Source organism: Diabrotica undecimpunctata, chromosome 8 (genome assembly GCF_040954645.1).
Source record: "Diabrotica undecimpunctata isolate CICGRU chromosome 8, icDiaUnde3, whole genome shotgun sequence".
Classification (NCBI taxonomy): domain Eukaryota; kingdom Metazoa; phylum Arthropoda; class Insecta; order Coleoptera; family Chrysomelidae; genus Diabrotica; species Diabrotica undecimpunctata.
Window position 1 is genome coordinate 52,979,540 of NC_092810.1, and position 22,517 is coordinate 53,002,056.

Here is a 22,517-nt window from a genome sequence, read left to right on the forward strand (position 1 = left end):
AGAAGGCAAAAAAGTTTTAAAAATAATGTGTTAAACTAATGATGCCACAAAATTCATTTGATTTGAACGTACTTAAAAGTTTAGGGTGGGATTTAGGGCTGCACACCCCCCTTAAAATTTTTCTGTGCGTTTTAATTTTGTTGTTTTTCTTTGGTATTAAAAATGCTTTCAGAACAAGAAAGTAACGTGTCCATTTTTATTACAAAATGTCAGGTAGTTTGGGAGATAATGCAAAAAAACAATTTTTATTTTGTAACTTAACTTTTTTGTGTACACTTTTGTACTAAGGTAAGTTGGACTCAATCAATTTATTTTTGTCCCCGGAATGCGTCATTTAATCTATGACATACCTTTTTGAAACACCCTGTATATATCGTTACACTTCTTGAAAATAAAGTTATTTAAACACAAACTTGTCTACAATACTTTATGTACTCATAATACTCATTACTTGTGACAACTATAAACTTAAAAACTCAATTACAAGTGTTATTACTACTGTCAACCACATATATATATATATATATATATATATATATATATATATATAATATATATATATATATATATATATATATAACAAGGATGCGTCTTCTTGTCTACGACGCTTTTCAACGTGTACTCACAGGTCATATTCAGAAAAGCCTTATGGGAAAGGAAAACAGGGGTTAAGAATTGGTGGAGAAATTGTAAACATCATGAGATTTACAGATGACACGGTAATTATGGCTGAGAGTATAGAAGAACTACAAACTTTACTAGATGCAATAAATAGGGAATGCATTCAAATGACATCAACACAGATAAGACCAAATTTATGATAGTATCAAGGAGTCCAATAAATAATAAACAACTAACCCTTGGTTATGGTGGAGAATAACCGATTGTTTCATGTTCAGAACTTCTATAGGCTAACAGGAATTGAGGATTTAAACTATCCCAATCTTTTTGATTATCAGCCATAAACGTTGAAAGATATTGACAAAAAGTTCAATTATGTCTTTCGGCCATTCTGTTTGGTTAATGATAGGGAGGCGTAGTGCGAGTTCTCTTAATACAAATTTCGTTCTTTACCAGAATGTAACTCTAAAGGAACTCGATATAATAATACGACGTGTGTTATGAATGCTGCTGCTACTGGAGTTGCTTGTTGATTAGAAAGGAGTGCAATTTTAGGCCATTTTGAAAAATAATCCATTCCGACTATTAAGTACTTGTTTCCTCCTTCTGTCATCGGAAGTGAACCGAGAATATTCACTGCAAGTCGTTCAAAAAGCGCTTCGAAAAGATATTGTGGAATTTTACCATTACTTCTTGTTCTAGGGCATTTTCTACCGTTACATAAATTACATTTCTTACACCAATCTTCTACATGTCGCGACAATTAATCTAGTAAAATCTGTACCAAACTCACCAATACATATTAGCTAAAGTATTCTTTCAACACTATTTTAACGCCTGATTTTGGTAGCACTACTTGTTAAACTGTACCTACGACTCCATCGGGACTTTCCCATTTTCGATATAATAGACCATTAGAAAGATACAGGGATTCCTACAGGTCTACAGGTCCTACAGGAATACAGGTCTTACTTTATTTTTGAGTCATCCTTATATAACTTTAAAATTATTACCTTTTTTTGACTCTTTTTAAGATTTTTCAGGGAAGTCTGATCATTATCTTTCTCCTGTATACGTTTGGTCTTCGGGAGATTTACATTTTCGGTTACATTCTCGTTTTCTTTAAGCTGACACTGACTTGGAACCTGCTTTCTTAATATTTTTTATTTCATTTTTGCTAATTGCTAGTTGCTCCCTCAGATGTGCAACTTTATATCCCAGAGTATCTTTTTCACTTCTGTGGTCTTCTTCTTCTTCTTCTTCCTACTTTATACATAGGCTTAATGCCTGTTTTACTTCGATTTTTAGCCTCAATTGACGTTGTCTGACCATCTTTTCCTCGGTCGTCCCAATGATCTTCTTCCATGTGGCGATTTGTCTCTTGCTATTCGTACTCTTCTATTTTCTGTCATTCTTTCGATGTGTTGATTCCATTTCACTTTTCTTCTTTTTGTCCACGCGTTTATTTCCTCTATTCCACATCTCGCTCGTATTTCCTTACTTCTTACTCTGTCTCTTAGATTTTGGTTTGTTATTTTTTGTAAGACTTTTATTTCTGTTGTTTCCAGTAGTCTTTGTGTTTTCGCCGTATCTGCTCTTGTTTTCGCTGTGTACGTCATTATCGGTCTTATTGTTGATTCATATATCCTGGTTTTCGTTTCCGTTGTAAGGTATTTGTTTCTCCAGATTGTGGTCAATTGTGGGAAATAGATTTTTTGAATACATATATCTGCTAGTATTTCTAAAACGACTATATGACGGGTTACTAAATGTCGATTTGAATGACCTTCTCACCTCATTATTTGGTTCTTCTCTTCTTGTCTGGAATAAGCTTCTAAAATTATTTTAGGTACACGAAATGCAATAATATTTTTATATCGGCCTCATATTCCTGCAGCCTTTCGTTATGCTTTTAATATTGAACTTTCAGCTGACTTTGGAAAACCTGCTTTAGATGGCTATATTTTGTCCTTAAAGCTTGAACATGATTACTGTCTGTCCTCAGTCGCAGTACGCCGCAGTACCCGGGCAGTTGCTATTTCTTTTTTAATTGCAGCTTCGAATTGAAAACGATTTTCCCATACTGTGTGACCATCAAATGTGGGTGATTTTAAAATTTTGCTAGTTCTAATTGTGCCTGATTTAAGTATGGAAGATGATGAACTTGTTTGTTGTGATTCGATATTATTTACTGAATTAATATTAGATAATAAAGCTTGTGTAATAATTTTTCTTTCTATTAAATATTAATTTACTAAATAGTTTTGTTGTTGTTTTTGTATTCAGATCTTTTATGATATTTGCATATCCTTTGATTGTAGTAGTGTGTTATAATTTTCTTCTTGACAGGTTTTTTTGAAATTATGTCGTTAAAATCTATCTATCTACGATAACTCTTGTTGCTAGAACTACTTCTAGAACACTGAAGATTGGTACGTGAATTTCTGTTAAATTAAATAAAATTAAATAAAAATAAATAAAATTAAATAAAAGTAAATATAATTAAATTAAATTAAATTCAATACATGTCCCTAATTATTTACGCTTTTTGTGCCAACTATACAGAATTTCTAATGTCGCCAATTAAAACTTGATACATTTTTGTCCTATAAAACTTTCTCTTTCACTGGTTTATCCTAATATTTGTTTGTTATCCATTTTTAAGGAAAAAAGATATTTTGGTAAAAACTTGGGGATACCTAAGACCAGATGGTACTTTTGATGGAATGGTAGGTGCGTTATCAAGTAGAGAAATCGATTATGGAAATTCTCCACTAATACTACGTGCTGATCGTGCTAAATTTGTACAGTATGGAGGACTAACTTGGATGTTAAGGTACCATCATGTCAGCTATACCTACTATTTTTACATATTATAATCTTTTTTAATAATATTGTGCATCTGTAGTTTTTAGTCATCATAACAGATCTGGCTTAGTTTTTATGTTCTTTCACAAATGGTTGGGGAAGATACATAATCTTAGTTGAAATAAATTAAAGTTTTGCAGTAACTGCTGATGTCAATAATAGTAGTTAAGGATTAGTAAAAGAAAAAGTGGTAGTCAATGTCCAGAAATGTATGAAACAAGACATGGCAAATAGAATGAAGATCGTTTACGGAAACGAATGGAAGATTTTAACAAAATATGAATAAATATGTAAAATTAAAAAATCATAAATATGTTTTAACATTAAATTTATACGCTTTTTCTATTACTGGTTGCATTTAGAATTTGCTCACTTGTGACTTTTATGCAATTTACGCCCTGGTTCCATTTCCATTTAATATTACTCCAAAATATTTATGTGAAGTTTTGGACCGCACATTTTCGTTTAAAAAATCTTTAAAAATTGAGCAGTAAAGTTGAACATTCGGAATAATCTTCTGCAAAATATAATCATATCAACCCGGTGAGCAGAACTAATGCTCCGAACCTTTGCCGTGTGTATTCTCTTCATTGTGGATCAACAGTCTTCATGTCTATAAAGTAGATACGGTCTTTAGTCAGATAATATGCATAATCAATGGATGCGTAAAATGTTACCACTTTTATTTTTTATCAGTTTTAAGTCACACAGAACCCCAAATATCAACAATAATAATCAAACTTATGCGGAAAATATGGTATATAAATCCTCCAAATTTCTCTCAGACATAAAGTAGCGATTCTGAAACGTGTTTAACTGCTTGGCGGAATTTGGCGAAATCCAAATAGTAGGCTCTTATGGAAATCCAACACCTACCCTGACTTAGATTTATTTTGCAAAACATGGATCCTTTTAAAATAAAGTTCCAATCAGTCGCGGAAGGAGCGAAACCAGTCCTCACTTATGAGGAATGTGGCAGAGTCCTAATTGCGAGTGTGGAGCATAACAACAGACTATACATCAGTAAAAACGAGTGCCCGATTCGAGCTTTCCAAGGTAGATAGACAATGTTTTTACCTTGATTAGGCTTTTGCCTCTTCAAGGGAGCGTGCTCCATTTTTTTTTTCGTGAAGCCAGGGGTGTGTGGTAAACGTCAGGGTGATGTGCATATGGTGTTTTTGGTGTTGAAGTGCTAGAAAGTTGGGGTTCAGAAGGTAGCGTATTGTATTAAGGAGCTCAAGAGGAATTGTTGGTAAGCCAGACAAGCTGTTACCAGCCATACTAGAAACGCCTCTTAATTAGCGTTTTTGGCTTGCAGTTGTTAGCTGCGGTATTTCATGGGGATTTATTCTTAACTATCAAAATATTCCTCAGGAAGTTCATTTTCAGTATTATGAAGAAGTTTTTCTGGAGATAATGGGACTGGGACTGAGGATAACCTTTTTTTTAGGAACCCTGGTAATTATTTGAATTACATATTTCAGAAACCCCATAATTCCATTTTTATAAAAGGTTGAGAAATTAGAAAAAACCTTATTTCATGAAATATTAAAAAAAAACCTGTTGTGCTTTTGTAATAAAATCATGAGATTAATGTGTTTTAATCAGTTTGCATAAAAAGTGGTGAATTTTAGCATTACATATGTTTTTTTTTCTTTTTTACTTTTGTGGATTTTTGGGGGTTTTGAAAAATACACATTTTTCAAGGATGTAAAAATAAGAAAACATGTTTTATATAAACATTTATATAATAATATGGGCATACAGAATAATATATCAGTAGTAATCACTCATCTGGTTGTATTATTTCATTTGAAGCCCCTCGCATGTTGGCAAATTAAAAATTTCTCCACTTATTCCAAATACCTTCTACTTGACTACTTCCTATCTTCTACTAGAAGGACGTCCTTGTTTATCGAATTTTTGCTTTTTCCTTTAATATTTTATATATTTTATATATTTCCCCCTTTTTTTTAACACGGATAGACTTAATTCGTTACTTAATCTTTTGTAGTTTTTTTTTTTTATTTTCTGTTGTGTTTTCACCTAAATTTTTCTGTTTAGCCTTATGCCTTTGTAAGATACAATATTCATTTTTCTTATTAAACCAGTCTTTTCATTTTTAGTTTTGCTTTGTTTTTAATATCGTTTGCTGATTTTATTACATAAATTCTAAATTTGAGCCATCTCCTCTAAGAAGTTGGGCAATGATCATGGCAATTCCCACTTTCGATACCCTCTTCTTAGTTTGTTATGTCTTAAATACTATTATTTCCGGTCTGATTTAGCAGTATTTGCGATGTTGACTGCCAGCTATTTATTCTCGTCTTCGTTGGCGTCTCCATCTGACGATATTATGTACTTTACACATGTCACTTATTTGTATATAAAAAAAAATAGTAAATAGATCCTTAATATACGTCTAGTGTCTATCGCATGATCGACAAGTTCTCTAGTTTTTTCTGCACATAAATTCAAGACAACTAAATTCCGTAAATCAGCTGTCATAGGCAAGTTATCGGCATACAAAATACGTAGTTGTAAGTGTTGAAATAGACTTGTTAAAAATGTTATTTGCGAAACTTTCATTTGTCCCAGGTTTCTGGGCGACCCTTTATAAAAGTATAGAAAAGTGAACCCATTTCCCTAAGGATAAAACTTGTTTCCCAAGGGAAAAACCAGCCACCTATGACAAGTGCGCGAAACAAATGCATCAGGACGAGGTGTAAGGACAAACACACCTTCATCTTCGCACATGGTATTTAGTTTGATGCACCACCTTCTTTAATTGAATTTTTAATCTTCCTACGAGTGGGTTGTAACCTAATCTTAAATCAAATCCACGGTACATTTTACCTGATTTTATAAAATTTGGGGATCTTTTTCAGATGAGTATGTGTGAGTGAATAGTGAATTCTATTTTTATAGCATATATTTAATCTTATTTTATTGCTCATTTCAAGCCTAACCATATATGATTGATAAATAAATACTTTCATATTTTATAAAAACATAGAAAAAATCTAGCCTTTTAACAGTTAATATTATATTTATAAGATAATATATTATGTTATTTTGTATTCTTTAAAATATTATTAGTGATATTTGATTTCATTATTTCAGATCTGCATTTATCTTTAGGGATCCAAAAAGATTAAATTCTATAGATATGTTCACTAAACCGTTTACAACAACTGTATGGATTTGTTTGGTTTCACTTTCAGCTTTTGCTATATTAATTTTAATGGTTGCTTTATACCACGAAGAAAGTAGTATTTATAATCGGAATGCCATAAACTGGAGCGACGCTATAATAAATACTATATCCGTTTTCGCTCAACAAGGTAAATAGGTATTTGAAAATAATTTGGATTCTAAAGATTTATTTTATTTTAATAATGAGAAAATAAAAAAAGTAATACTCTTCATACCCTAAAATTTTGCTTGTACTACTCGTGCCTGTAACTAGTTACAGGCATTCAGCATGCCTGTAACTGCAACAGACATCACAGCATTTACCTCTAGCATGGTGTTTTCTGTAGTATAAAAGTAGGAAAAGAGTTTCAACTGCTACGCACATCCGTAGCTCGATGTGCGTAGCAGTTGAATATGTGCAAAACATTTGGCAACAAATTCAAAACGTATGTTTTAACTGCTACTATAAACTCGTTTAAAATCAATAGAAAATAAATATATCCACAAATAAAAACTAAGTGGTTCAAAATTCCCCTAGTAATCCTCTCCCAAATGAACAAACGTCTCCAACTGAACCTATATCTGCTACCCCAACAGCAAACAATACCGCACCACCAAACTAAATAGAAAATACGGTTACACTCTCAACGCACAACAATTTAGTCAACATGTTCAATCACAAAAATATACCCCTCACTAGAAGATAAAACAATCAAGAATAGATTTACAAGAGTTTTACCTAATTACAACTTAATAGAGACTAAGAAAACATTTGGTAGAGGAAAAACCGTAAAGACCGTATTAAGTTGCAATAATGCTTGTCTAATGAATAGTGGAGCTAGTACATATTTTAACATTGCATCACGAACTTACTCTTCTCTCCATCCAAGCATACCTGATCTTAAGTTTGCCGATTACCTTTCATGGCATATTTTATATAGCTTGTATGATAGTAACCACCTCCCGATAGTCAAAACAAATATCAATAAAATATTTCCACTATTATTACAAGGAATATTGCTACAGCGGACTGGATTAACTTTTAAACTAGCTCTGAAAATCATCTTTTATTACTCCAACAATTTAAATATATAGGCGATAACTTCCCTTAATAACTGCATTATTATGGCTGCAGAAAATCATTTAAAATATTACCATATGCCCCTCTAAAAAAAGTAATTTCATAGTGGAAATCAAAATGTAAACTAACTGAACTTCAACGCAAAATTGCCCCCAATAAAGAGCAGAAGTCAAGAAAATCTGATCTGGTTTAAAAAGCGTAGAGCCAAAGCGAAATATCTCCTTAAAAAACAAAAAAGATTCCTGGCAAAATTTTGTTTCTACACTTACTAGTGATAATCCACCATCTCAAGTTTGGGCAAAAATGAGACAAATGAAAGGTTATATTACTCCATCAAAAATTCTAGCAATATTAGTAACTGGAAAAGTTATAACAGATAACCAAACAATTACTCAAATCATGACTAAAAATTTTGCATGAAAATTTAGGTCTGAACTCGAACAGATTAAAAGTCCAAATGATTAACATGTACAAATTCCTCTTGCTCCTCAAATTAGTAGACACGACATTGACGCTAGCAAACTACGTTTTACACAAGAAGAATTAACACCTGTACTAGCTTCTTGTACAAACTTCGCCGCTAAACTAGACAATATCGCAATTATATTCATCAAACATTTATCTCACTCCAGTCTCTCAACACTGCTTAATCTTTATAACATGATTGGCATACTCAGCAATTATCCAGACTGTATCCAGACAATGAAGGGACTCAATATCATCAAGGCACTGTCACAGTACACATGGTGTGTGGATGAAAGCATCTTACTATAGAGTTTTAATTCGCTAAAAACTGTAATATGGCAGCTTCATATACATGTCTGCATCAAAATCTGACTTAATGGTACTGAACTTTGTGCATAACACGTTAATTCGTCTTTGCTTAGGCGCTTTCAAATCTAGTCCCACGACAGCCTTTATTGCGAGGCTAATAAACCGCCTCTCTGGATCCGACGAGATGTGTCTTCCAAATCCATCCAATCCAGTCTATTGCTTAATTACCTTAACGTCGCCTCCGGAAATCCCGCAAAGGATCCAATGAATAATAGACATCTAGAAATTAACCAAGAAAAACCATCGACCTTACTAAAACACATCTTTTTTCAATCCCGGATACTCCCTGAAATAGACCAATCCCACAGTCAATCACTTCCCTTTTAGCATAAAGTAAACACGAAACCTCAAGCATTTTTATAAGGCAACGCTTTGAAGAAATCATACACAGGAACCAATTCCAAAAAAATTTATATACAGCTACCTCCAAAAGGTAAGCAGTTGGATGTGCCGTTACCACATGTGATGAGATAACAGAATCATTTTTTTGACTGAATTTATGCGGCGTATACACTGGAGAACTCTATGCGAAGCTTTTAAAAATCCAAAATCAGATGATAAGAACCAAGCAATATGTACATACTCCCTCTCGTCACTACATTTGATAAAAGGTCTATACACTCAGCATGCCTTAGTTTAAGAAATTTAGAGGACTTACGGTATACTCCCTTCTTCAGTTGTAAATGTTACTATCATCTGGCTACCATCCCATATCGGCATCCCTGGTAATGAAAAAGCAAACCAAGTGGCCAAACAAGCTTCTTGCGTAAACAGAAAATACTCAAAAGCTCAACATATTCAAATCCGTAATGACATAAAGCAAATGTTCATGCAACAACAGTATCAAGAGTACATTACATGAGATTCGACAGTTGTCATTTGGCTTAAATGATAGTTCCATGCTACTCTTCTATTTTTAACTTAGTTCTTGATATTCTTCACCTTGCATCTATGTCGTATATCGGTACTTTTAGCTCTGTCCCATATTATCTTCCCATAAATTTTTCCCAAGTCTTTTCATCTCTGCTGTTTCTAACATCCTTTTTGTCCTGTCTGTGCCAGGTCGTGTTTTTGTGGCGTATGTTATTATTGGTCTGATGACTGTTTTTTTAATCCTTCCTTTCATTCTTTTCCCGATATTTACATTTCTCCATATTGTTTAATTCAGTCAACCTGCGGCTCTGTTTGGTCTATTCACTTGATCTTCTACTTCAGTTTCGAGCTTTCCGTAGCTAGATAAGGTGATGCCCAGATATTTAAACTCCATCACTTGTTCTATTATCTGACCTTTCACCTTCTATTTATATCTTAGTAAATTTTCTGTTATAACCACGCATTTTGTCTTTGTTGGAGAAATTAACATGTTGTATTTTTTAGCGGTTATATTAAGTTGGTGCAGCATATGTTGCAAATCATCTTCACTTTGAGAGAGTAGTATTGCGTCGTCTACATAGCAGATTATTTCAAGTTTATTTTTCGGGAAGAGACCTGATTAAGTTTGTAACATAATTACTTTCTTAAAGGACATTCAGTTGTTTCACAGAATATAACCCCTTGTTTTTCATTTACTTTACTTTTAATTTATAACTTAGTGACAAAACCTGTAGTTAGTCATAGGTTCTTATTTAAAGCTTATGCAGTAACTGTAGCAATTAATAATATGTCCTTATTGTAATTATTCTACACAATATTGTTTGTGTCAATGGCCATTGCAGCCGAGACACATTCATTGGAACAAAAAATAATAATTTATTCCTTTATTTTGTATACTTTTCCTTAAAGGGATCAATTATTATTTTTTAGAAAGAAAGGAATTTCCTTTCTTTAAATTTTCGTAGAAATATTAAATTTATATTATATTTTTTTAGGTATATTAAATATGCCGTTTCTTAATTCAAGCAGAATAACTTTTCTCTTTATTTTGATATGTTCTTTAATGACATATCAATTTTATTCTGCAAGTATCGTCTCCAGCTTACTCATGAAACCAAGAACATTGATAAAGTCCATGGAAGATCTACTAAATTCTAGAATGGAGGTTGGATGTGAAAGTACTTTGTTTGACATGGATTATTTAAAAGTAAACACATTAACTATTTTTCAGTAGATATACTTGCATAATGTATTTATTTATTATTTATTATATTTTACTTATCTTAAACTTGTTGGTTAGTCTTGTCAAAATTTTTTCGACATTATTGTCGAAGTCGTTGCAAGTCAAAAAATGCACGAAAAATCTTAAGTTTTTTACTTTTCTTGTATATCATGAATTATTAGCTATTCGATGTGTGGACTTCTCTTTCTTTGTGAGCCGTGCTTGTTTTCAAGCGTTGACTATCGTCGTATTAACAAGCTGATGAAATGTTTCTTAATCGGCAACTAGATGAAACAATTCCTCGACCGTTCGACCTATCCATTGTCTAGTGTTACGCAGCCAGGACAGTCTAATAATATAGGAAAATTTATGGATTGAAGCTGTAATTAAATCTTATATACCCCTCTAATGAATTGTCTCCACTCTGATAAATGCTGTCACCATTGTAGAAGACGTCTGTTTCAATCTCCTTATCAATGCCTCTACAATTCTTAGGGGATACTTATCCCTGCGAGCGGGGCAAGGCTTACTGGCTCCACTAGTCTGAACTGACGGGTTTCGCCCTCGCGGATTTACAAGAGGGTAGAGAAATTTTTGGAAAGGAAGGAATTAAGGACTTCTTGGTCTCAGGTCCTGCAAAGAGTGAGAGGCTATGGGCTTACGTTAGAAGCCGGGACACTGCATAGCGAAATGTGTATCTCTTCTAGTCTCGACCTGTAACGGTTAGAAATAACAAAACAAATTTCGAATTTACAATGTATTAACTAGACTGTACATTACAAATATCAGTTATGACCAAAATGTTCGATCAGGGGCGAAGGGAGACGAGAAGAGACAAGCAAGGAATTAAAGGTCAGACAATTTCCGTGCTATTAGATATACGTGGGGTTAGTATATAGAGATCTTAGTTACCTCTGCGTATCTAGGCTCTAGCTAGGGAATACGCCTCCAGTCTACCGGGATTTGAGATTTCGTACCTTCGAATCTCCAGTTGCCGACACTTTATACGTCACACTACCCCGTCGAGTTAAATAACGCGTCCACTGTCTGCGTACCTTCCGATCTCCACACTATGGTGTGGAGCTGCTGCGTGACCACTTCCCACTGACGCCGCTCTCGCGTGGGGCTTTCAGGCGCCGCGCTACTACTGCCTCTCTGACCCACTTCATTCCGTTTTTATGTATCGCCAACTTCTACCTTAGATTCTTTATGTCACGTATTCCATGTGTTAAACTGGATCACGCTATGTAAAAGTTCTTAGTCAGCTCAATTCTTCTCACTTGTTTAACAATTCTTACCTTGTATTAATTTCCAACAAGGTCTAAGTGTCGTAATTTTTTAAACATTCAGGCTTCTGTTAAACTGGGTCAATTGTTTTGTTTTTAATTTGAAATGTATACGTTAAACTGTGTCGAATTTATTCTTTATTAATTTGGAATATATAATAATTACTTAAATAATTATTACTCTTTACTCGGCTAATTGTCCCTTAATTTTTCCTTCTTTATTTCCTTGCTGTTTACATTACAACAGCTGTTTTCTTTCGACCTAGCGTTTTCCTTCTATTTTGCCTGAATAATCAACCGGAATAAGCAATATTTGGGTCATTTCATTATATGGTCGAAATATTGTACCTTTCTTGTTTTGATTATGTTGATCAATTCTCGCTCTCTGTGCATGGTCTCTAGCATGCGTTCGTGAGATGTGTGTGTTTAATTTTTGTTGTCCAGGTTTCACATCCATAGAACGAAGCAGATCAGACGTAGCACTTCAATATTCTTCAAAGTGTGGTCAATGACAGACTTCTACTGCACAATACAGAAAGCCAGTTAATAAAGTTTTTTCGTGCAATTTCTACTCTGGTTAAAACTTCCTTATCACTTTCAATCCTGCAGTGGACTTAAAGCTAAAAATTCTATAGTTTCCTACTGGTTCTCTATCACTAATTGTTGAAAGCTTGGGAAATATGACGATACATTACAAGTCATTTTGAATATATTTAAGTTGTTGCGGAACCCATTTACAATTCACTCCATGTCTGATACCATCTTTATTTTTTTCTTGAGGACCTATGTTTATAGTGTTAAGGTTGCTTGTAACATCTGTTAAAAAAACCAGCTTACATAATTGCACAGAAGCAAAGTCCGCATTCGGTCTCTATTTCCAAAAAAAAAAATCACTGTAAAGGCCTACGCAGAAGTTATCGATTTCTACCTCTTAGCATGTTATTAATTTTAACCACAATTTTAAAGGCTTCGGTTTTCTTTAAAGATTCTCCACTTCACGCTTCCTATACAGGGCGAGTCATAACTATTGGGACATAGACTAAGGACAGGTTATTTGGACCAAAATATGGCTATTGGGCCAAATATGCCTTAATAAAATTTTGCTGAGAAAAAAGATACAGGGTGTTAAAGTTAATTTTTGTTTTTCGTTTTTTGCTAATAGTTTCCTTGTATATTTATAAATTGCTATCAAAATTGGCACAGAGGCATAATCTTAGACAAGAAATAGTATTTTATTTACAATTCCACTATCAAATACCAAACTAATAAACAAAGTTGCAACTATCGTAAGGTTTCCGTTTTGACGATAAATAAAAACTAAACACACTTTAACTTAAAAGAACTCACAAAAACTCAAACCAAATGTTCTACATGGTCTCCTCCGATTTCTATGCCTTTTCTAATTCTTTTTATAAAGGATTTTCGGACGTTAAAAAAAATGTTATTCTGTCCCCTTTTAAGATCAGCTGCATTTTGAATGTATCTCCAAAGTTTGTCTCGTGTATTAATTTCATTGGCATAAACTAAGGACTTCATATGTCCTCAAAAATAAAAATCTAGCGGGTTGTACTCAGGACTTCTTGGTGGCCATTGAAAATCACTGCCTCTGCCAATCCATCGTTGAGGAAATACGTCATTAAGATGATTTCTAACAGCTAATGAAAAATGAGGTGGCGCTCCATCCTGCATAAACCATATTTTTCTTCTTACATTCAGTGACAGATCATCTAAAATATCACTAAGAGTATTTTCCCAAAAGAATAAATAAGAATCTCCATTTAAATTCGGAAGAAGAACATAAGGCCCTAGTAGTTGGTCGCCTGTAATGCTACACCAAATATTCAATTTAAACACATGCTTAAAATGGCTAGCTTTAATAGCATGCGGGTTTTCTTCTTCCCAATAATGACTTTTTCTCCAATTAAAAACCCCTCGTCTGGTAAAAGTTGCTTTGTCGGTGAACATAATATTCTTAATAAAGTGTCTGTCATTGCGATGTTTATTCAGAATACGTTGGCAAAACTGTAATCGTCGTGGAAGATCTGTTGGAAGTAAATTTTGAACAGGAGTGAAGTGATAGGATGGAGGTTCTCTTTTTTTAGAATTCTAACAATAGACGACTGACTTACTCCTGTTGCTGCTGATAGATGTCGTGAACTTATTTCAGGATATTCATCTACTCGAACCAAAAGTTCATCTTCTTGATTAGGTGTGATTTGTTTCGGTCGACCACCCCGATTTTTAGTGTGAAATGACCCAGTTTTACCTAAACTACGATATAATCTTGCAAAAGTTTTGTGATTTGGTTGCCTTCTGTTTGCGTATAACATTCCATACCTTCTGGCTGCGTATACGCAAATCATATCTCGCATTTCTTCATTAGTAAAATTATTGTGATGAGGCATTTCAATCAAAAAAAGTAATGATTACTTTAAAAAAATGCAACATTACACTACACTGTCACATCAAAAATAATTTACTCTGAACAAATGACATTTACCAACAACAATTATCTGACAGTCCAAAGCATACTTTTCATAAATGAAATAATATTTGAAATCCTTTTTTAAGACTCGAGCAGTTCGACTGCGTTTTTATCGAAAACGGTTGAAATTATCATGTTTAAACAAGAGTACCAATTTTACGTAAAAATGATGTTTACGTCATATTTTCTAATAAAAATTACTAAAAAGTTTCATCAGAAAAAGTTTAGACTCAATTAGATCATTAGTAATGATCCACGTGGCGCCCTCTATGACAAAACGTAAATTTGTAAATAAAATACTATTTATTGTCTAAGATTATGCCTCTGTGCCAATTATGATAGCAATTTATAAATATACAGGGAAACTATTAGCAAAAAATGAAAAACAAAAATTAACTTTAACACCCCGTATCTTTTTTCTCAGCAACATTTTATTAAGGCATATTTGGTCCAATAGCCATATTTTGCTCCAAATAACCTGTCCTTAGTCTATGCCCCAATAGTTATGACTCACCCGGTATAAACATTTTTTTTTCGTAATCACTTTAAAATTTTTATCACAATAACTGAATATTTACCGAAGTTCCACAAGGAAAATTAATTTACTGCAGTCGGTTGTATACCATAAATCACAAAAATTTTATTTAAAGGATTCTTTATAAAAAATATAATAATATAAAAGAACCCTTTCGAACTATTGCTTCGAAACATCTGGCTGACTAACATCATCAGTGCTTTTACTAGGTATACATGAGTGAAGCCACTAAATAAGCAGGTAAATTAACCCTTTAGATATAGTTAAATTAATTTGACATTACATTGTTGCTGACAATATTCTAGGATGTTTGTTTTAGATGAAATTTAATTCATGGTATAGTCGGTTCGCTATATTTACGCGGGTTTCGGATTAACAAAATTATGCTAATGACTCATTGATAACCAGTTGCAGTAAACGACTTCCCAGAAAATTAGGTAAAAACTGCATTATTGGTCATATTTTAAAATACATTAAAATACCATTAGGGTAGGTATAAATTTGTTACAATATTGCAGTTGAATTGATTCCTTGCCAGTGTTGACATTGTATGTTTGGTGAAAATATTTAAAAATGCCTAGACGTGTGTTAAAATCGGTAATGTCTGTTCAACAACGGGTATGTGATGCTCTAGGAATTAGTGAAACCAAACTAAGAGGAGTATTACAAAATCACAATAATAAACGGCCGAAAGAAGATCACCGAAAAACTCGCCTATCGTTGAAAACGAAAGATATTCCAGATGGAGAAAAATTTGAAATTCGTGATACCATTTATCGAATGCGAGCCAACAAGGAACATGTGACCTTAAATAGAATTCTCTCGGAATTAAAAGATAGAAAATGACGAAATTGGCAGAACAAGTCTATGGCAAGTGATACATAATTTGGGTTTCAAATTTCAAAAGGAGGATAACAGAAAAGCCCTTTGTGAAAGAAGTTCTGTTGTTCTTCTTCTCTTCTTCTCGTGCCACTCCTAGCGGAGATTGTAAATCATCATGGCCACTGCGACTTTGTTAGCAGCGCACCTAAAAAGTTCAATCGAACTACACCCGAACCATTCACGTAGATTACGAAGCCACGATATTTTTCTTCTTCCCACACTTCTTTTGCCCTTAATTTTGCCCTGCATGATATTTCTTAAAAGTTCGTACTTTTCACCTCTTACAGTTCTGTTGTGCATAAAAGAATTAACTTTCTAAGAAAATATTCTAAATTAAAAGAAGAAAGGGCAAATTTTATATATTTAGACGAAACATGGATACTTTCCAGGGGTGCAACCAAGAGAATATGGCAAGATGATAACGTAAAGTCTATCAAACATACTGATGGAGAAGGGAAGCGACACATAATTTTACATGCAATAGGGAAATCGGGTTTTATAGAAGGTGCTGATTTAATATTTTTATCTGAATCAAAATCAAGTGACTATCACGATAATATGAACACAGAAATGTTTGTAAAATGGTTACATGAAAAACTTCTCCCAGGTTTAAGTGAGCCCAGCGTAATTATTTTAGACAATGCACCTTACCATTCTGAAGTATTAAACAAAAGTCCAACGAATTCTTGGACTGTTAATAAAATTAAAGAATGGTTGACAAAGGAATATATACCATTTACACAACATATTTTAAAATCAGAATTATTACGCTTGGCAAATATCCACGCAAAACCAAAAACCTTTGTTGTGGATCAGATTATTGAAAGTTACGGTCATCAAGTTTTACGTCTGTCACCGTATCATTGCCAGTTTAATCCCATCGAATATATATGGGGAATAGCAAAACAATATTATGACAACCATATTGGGCCTAACGGTTATAGCAACGACGCAGTTCGGAAACTTGGCGAAAGGCACTTTCAATTGTAACTACAGAAGTGTGGTGCAACTGTATATTCAAGTGCGAGAAACTAATAGAAGATTGGTGGACTCGTGAAAATAAAATAAACGAAATAAGTCCAATCATAATAACAATTAATGGTGATGACAGTGATGATCATGACGATTATGATATTTTTGATGATAATGACTGATTTTCATTTTTGTTGGCAAGTTAAATTTTTTTATTTTTCATTAGAAATTCTCTCCATGGAAAAAATATACATAGACCATATTTTCTGTCTGAAGTGTAATATAAAATTATTATTAGGTTTATATTAGCCACATTAGACTCCATTAATGAAGTAATTCTCCTTATTATACTGTCAATTATATAAAAGATTTTCCATTATTATTTAATTAAAAAAAGTTATGGATTAATTTTCATTTCATTTGACCAGTTGATATTTCCCCAAAAAGCAGGTAATTAAAATTGGGTACTTACAATAAAATTTTTAATGCGAAACCCGCGTAAATATAGCGAACTGACTATAAGGTAAACTCCTATAGGCCCTAAGGCGAAGTGTCTACAGGGACCTGTAGGTAGATTTTTTTAGAAATCACAGCCGCCTCCACCATGGTTATTAGCGGTGGTTACAATATTACAAAATTAGAGTTTATAAAAATTCCTATAGATTTTAAAAAATTTTCAATTCTGTTCGCTAAAAAATTAGTGCCCAATAAATTACTTATACTGTTGGGTATGTTAAATGCGATACGGAAATTGGCAAAACTAGGGCATACAATTAATACATGGTAAACGGTAACTTATACATTATATGTTTCAGACATAGGTGGATCACTTTTAGACAATAAATATGAATGAGTGTCTCGTGTGTCGAATTCGTAATCTCGTTATCACCAACTGTTCTCTTCTGTTCCTGGTTGAGGGTTTCCAAGCTATAACGTCATTTTTAATTTGTTTCAGTGATGTTTGAGAAGATTGCCATTCGTTTTGCGACTTGCACACTACTCGATTCTTTATAAAAGCTTTTATATCACTCGCGGTATTTCGATACTCAGCGTTTTCTATATCGGTACATATAGCAATTTCACTTGCGTCTGGTCCGCTCTTTCATTGCCTGCAATGCCAATGTGGGATGGAATTCATATAAATCTGATAATCCTAGAATTTTCTGGAGCTTGCATGAGTTCTAGTTTTATCAGTTTGTGGATGGGATATGTGATACCGAACATCAAGATGGGACTGCGCATGGAGCGACTACATTAATAATTAAACGAAATATCAAACATCACACCATGAAAGGATATAAACGAGATTATCTACCAGCAACAACAGTTTGCGTTCATGACATCTAGGGATCAATAGTAATCTGTCATATACTGTCCGCCAAAATATAATAACAATACCAAGATTTTCTCAGATCGTTAGGTAATAGATATATAGTTGGTGGAGACTGGAACGCTAAACAGAAACAATGGAGTTCTAGGGTCATAACAACTGGGGACAAGAAATTATTTGCAGCTATATCAGATAACAAGTCAACATAGTTAGTACTGGCCAACCGACCTATTTTCTCAGCTATCAAGAAAACTGCCCAATGTACTAGACTTTTGGATCATAAAAGGAATCACTAAAAACTATTTTCAGGTTAAGTATTCTCTAGATTTATCCTCGGATCATTCGCCAATCATAACCTTACTGTCCAATAAAATTATTAAACCAAAGCAGCTACTCTATATAACCATAAAACAAACTGTAGAATTAAGGGAACACTTAGATGCACAAATCAATTTGCAAATTTCATTAAAAATGCCACAAGAAATAGAAGATGCAACAAAAGAATTCGCAATAGCTATACTGAAAGCAGAGTGGGCAGCAACCCTGACTATTTACTACATTAAACCCGGAAAAAAATCTTGACCCTACAGTTTAACAAAAAATACTAGAGAAAGGGCAGCTACAAAAATAAAGGGAAATATATCGAGATGCCCAAGCGATAAAGCAAAACTAAACAGAGGTATAATTAATATCAAAAACAAAGGTATCGAGGATGACCTAAATTCTCTTGCAGCCTCTGAAGATACAGACTACTCATTTTGGAAGGCAACAAAAAAACTAAAAGAGCCACAACAATATTGTCGTCCAATAAAAGACATTCAAGGCAAATGGGCCAGAGATTACAAAGAAAACGCCGCAGCCTTTACTGAACACCTAGTAAAAGTTTTTGAACCAAACGAACCAGATACCAACGAGATCTATAGCGAGATTCATAACTTCTTACAAGCCTGGCTTCAACTGTACTAACCCAGGGGTCGGCAACCTTTTGAGTCGGAAAAGCCAAAAAATTACAATTAACAAAATTTTAAAGTTTTTAAAAAGCCACAAAGTTTTTTTGTAAACAATAAATAGTACTTACATAAATAAAGTTCTTTGATAAAAAAATTAATCTATTTATTCATATGTAGGTACATATGTAGTGTTTTCACATATATATTTTCATTCACTTCATTATTTGAAGTAAAAAATTAAACCAACTAAATATTCACTTATAACACTAACTTGTACTTCAATAATAAACAGTTGAGCAAATACATAATCTCAATGGGAGCATTTTCTTTACATGTTTTTAAAAAGTTTGGATAAATCTGGCTCATAACTTGTTTCTTTAAGTTTCAAACACGACTCTAAATTTTCATTTGGTTGGCTTCTTAGTTTACTTTTAATTATATTCATGCCAGAGAACGCTTGCTCGCAAGAATATGTCGATCCGAAGATAGTTAGTACTCCAAATGCCAACTTCTTCACCTCACTGTAGCAATCTGGAAGACTATTCCATGTGTCGAATATAAGTCCCTCAATTCGCGGCATTTCTTTCAAAACTGTTTACTTTTTTTGCGTTACGTACATACATTTTTGGACTTCCAACTTGCTTTTCAGTTCTGTAAATTTTCCACTCCACAAAGCTTTACTTTTAGCTTTACTTTTTAAATCGATCGATTGGATTTCTAAAGATCCAGTATGAATTCCAAATGGTTCAACGTGAATTTCGTTACTGTTTGTGTTGAGAGGATTTACTATGAATGCTTAAGTAGTTTTGTTGGTTTTGAATTGTTCAGATCTGCCAGCCAATTCACCTTTAATTTTTTTTGTAACTGTGATGAAGTAATTCGTATCAACAGTTGCACTAGTCTTATCGCGATCTTGCTTTAGAAATTGAAAATAAAGTAATTTATTATAGAGCGGTACTCTGAATATTAATTCTTTGAAAGAAATTAATTTTTCTTCAAAACAAACCAATTCTTTCACCAAAACATAGGCTGGGCTTCCCTTTCCCAGTTTTAGATTCAGCTCATTATTCAGATGCACTTATGAAGCTGGCTTTGATATACTTATCATCTATGAATGGTTTGCCTTTTTTGCAATTTCTAGTGATGCCGCGAAGCTTGCCACATTAACATTACTTGTAGATTAGGTACAGTTACATAATATGGAACTTGATGGCTGTTTTTGTTTTTGGAGCTCATCGACAGCTTTTTTTTGTTCTTCGCCGGCTGGATATTTACTAGCAAACTGAGTATGCTTTTTCGTAAAATGTCTCTCTACATTTGATCACTTATTGTTCGCGAGTTTTTCTTGGCAAATGAGGCAAGTCGGAAGGCCATCTGAGTTGCATATGAAAGCGAACAGCTCTGTCCAATTTCGATTAAATTCTCGATGCTGATCCACAGTTTTTCTCTTTTTATTTGAGATGCCATACTTGCGGTAAAGCTGAAATAAAGATAAGATAAAATAAAAACAAAAACAAAATTTGTTTTGTGGTTAATATTCTTAATAATACCAGTAATGAAATATAAAAAAAATTACTCCTATTAAAGATCAAAAATATATATTTGAAAAATAAAAATTTTTATTCATATAAAATATAATATAAAACAATTTAATTCTTAAGGAGTACGAAAGTCAATTTGCATATAAATAAGGAACACTCGAAGTGTAAGGGTCTCTCGGTCAGCGGGTGGAGATAATGAGACAAGGACTACGTCTACTTTATCTATTTATTGAAGACGTTTCGTTTACTGCTCAGTAAACATTATCAGTTTATCTACAAATGAGTATTATAAGAACAAACATTCATGGAGAGGTAAAAAAACAAATAGTATTACCTTAAAAAAGACATGTGATAGTGTCAAATATGGTAAATGAATAAAAGTGCATCCCAATGTGCTCGAAAAGCGGTTATTCTATGACAATAATGAAGTGGGTAGACTGAAACGTTTTAAACCAAGTGATCTATCAAACAGATTGAATGTTTAAGCAAAACCAACTGTATTTTAAATTATGTGATAGGTAGTTATGATTATATTTTAGTGTTTCTTACTTTTGACTTGCATACTTTTTAATTAAACGATTCATATCAATTCAATAAATTATTTGCTAAATAAACAAAAGTAACTCCCCACTGAAAGAGGCTCCTACACGGTATATAAACAAACAAATTACTTAATATTCTTTATTTTTGGATAGATTGTAATTTTAATTTGAGCTCATAAAAAAAACATATTTAAAGGGTTTTTACCCGTATATTTAGTGGCTTCACTCACGTATACCAAGTAAAAGCACTATGTATGGAATAGTCATTCCTGAAACTGTTCTGTGATATAGCCCGAAAGGATTACAAAAGTCTTTTAGTGTTTCCAAAAGTCTTTGTCATTTTAATAGCATACCTTTTAATCAGCCACCACTGAATGGTTTTGCAAAAAATAAACTGATACATTGAAGTGATACTACATATAACTTCAACCTACGAGTATATTGAACATACTAGATATAACTGTTTGCCCTACTTCTCGTGTATTGTTAAGTAATTTTATTTGAAAATATACTTCTTTGGTACATACTCAATTTGCATGCATAATAAATGCTAAAGCTCCCACTGTTATTAATAATTAAATAGCCATTCTTGTAGGTTTCCTTGTAACTTTTGTTTCCTTTTGCAATTTCACGTCGTTTTGACTTTGTTGCATAAACTACAAAAAATTAAAATTCTAACAAGCATTTTTATACTTGAAATTAGAAGAAGCTAAAAGAAAAAAAAATCAAAAAAAGAAAATTTGAAAATAAAGGAATAGAAGAAAACGATAGAAAAAGTGTCATTCAAAGATATTTTGATGACCATGCATCCAGTAAAAGCGCAATAATAGGCACAAAACGAAACTGAGAAAAGAAGTTACACCAGAGTCTTCTGGTGAGTCTTTGGATGTTGATTTGTCAGATATATCAGGATGACGAAGTGGTCCATATAACCTTTAGTATAGAACTATAACTTGCACATAAGCGTCGATCAAAGTTTGTTCACTATGTGGATAAATGGGCAAGAATAATGAACTTTGGTACTGTTGGGTACTATGCTAATAGCGATAATAACTACAAATGTGACATTTGCATGGAAGCATAATAAAAAGAAATATTTAAGCACATTGATCTTGTTTTTTATTTATATTTACAATTTTGTACATACTCGCATAGTTACCCGTCCTCTACGAACAATGATTCTGAGTAATCGTGTGCAAAATGGACACGATTACTCAGGATTACATTTTTGTCGTCTCAACGTTTTACTGTATTTATTTTTTAAACTAATGCGTTGCAAACATACAGTAGCATGGGTGAT

At 33.1% G+C, this 22,517-nt stretch overlaps 1 protein-coding gene across 1 annotated transcript in view; it reads left to right on the forward strand.

The window, feature by feature from the left end:
* LOC140448410 (ionotropic receptor 75a-like) overlaps nt 1-22,517 on the forward strand; it is a 36,101-nt gene that overhangs the window by 7,960 nt on the left and 5,624 nt on the right. The window contains exons 3-5 of the mRNA XM_072541493.1: nt 3,287-3,457; nt 6,613-6,833; nt 10,468-10,679. Coding sequence (XP_072397594.1) covers nt 3,287-3,457; nt 6,613-6,833; nt 10,468-10,679 — 604 coding nt within the window. The remainder of the gene's footprint in view (nt 1-3,286; nt 3,458-6,612; nt 6,834-10,467; nt 10,680-22,517) is intronic.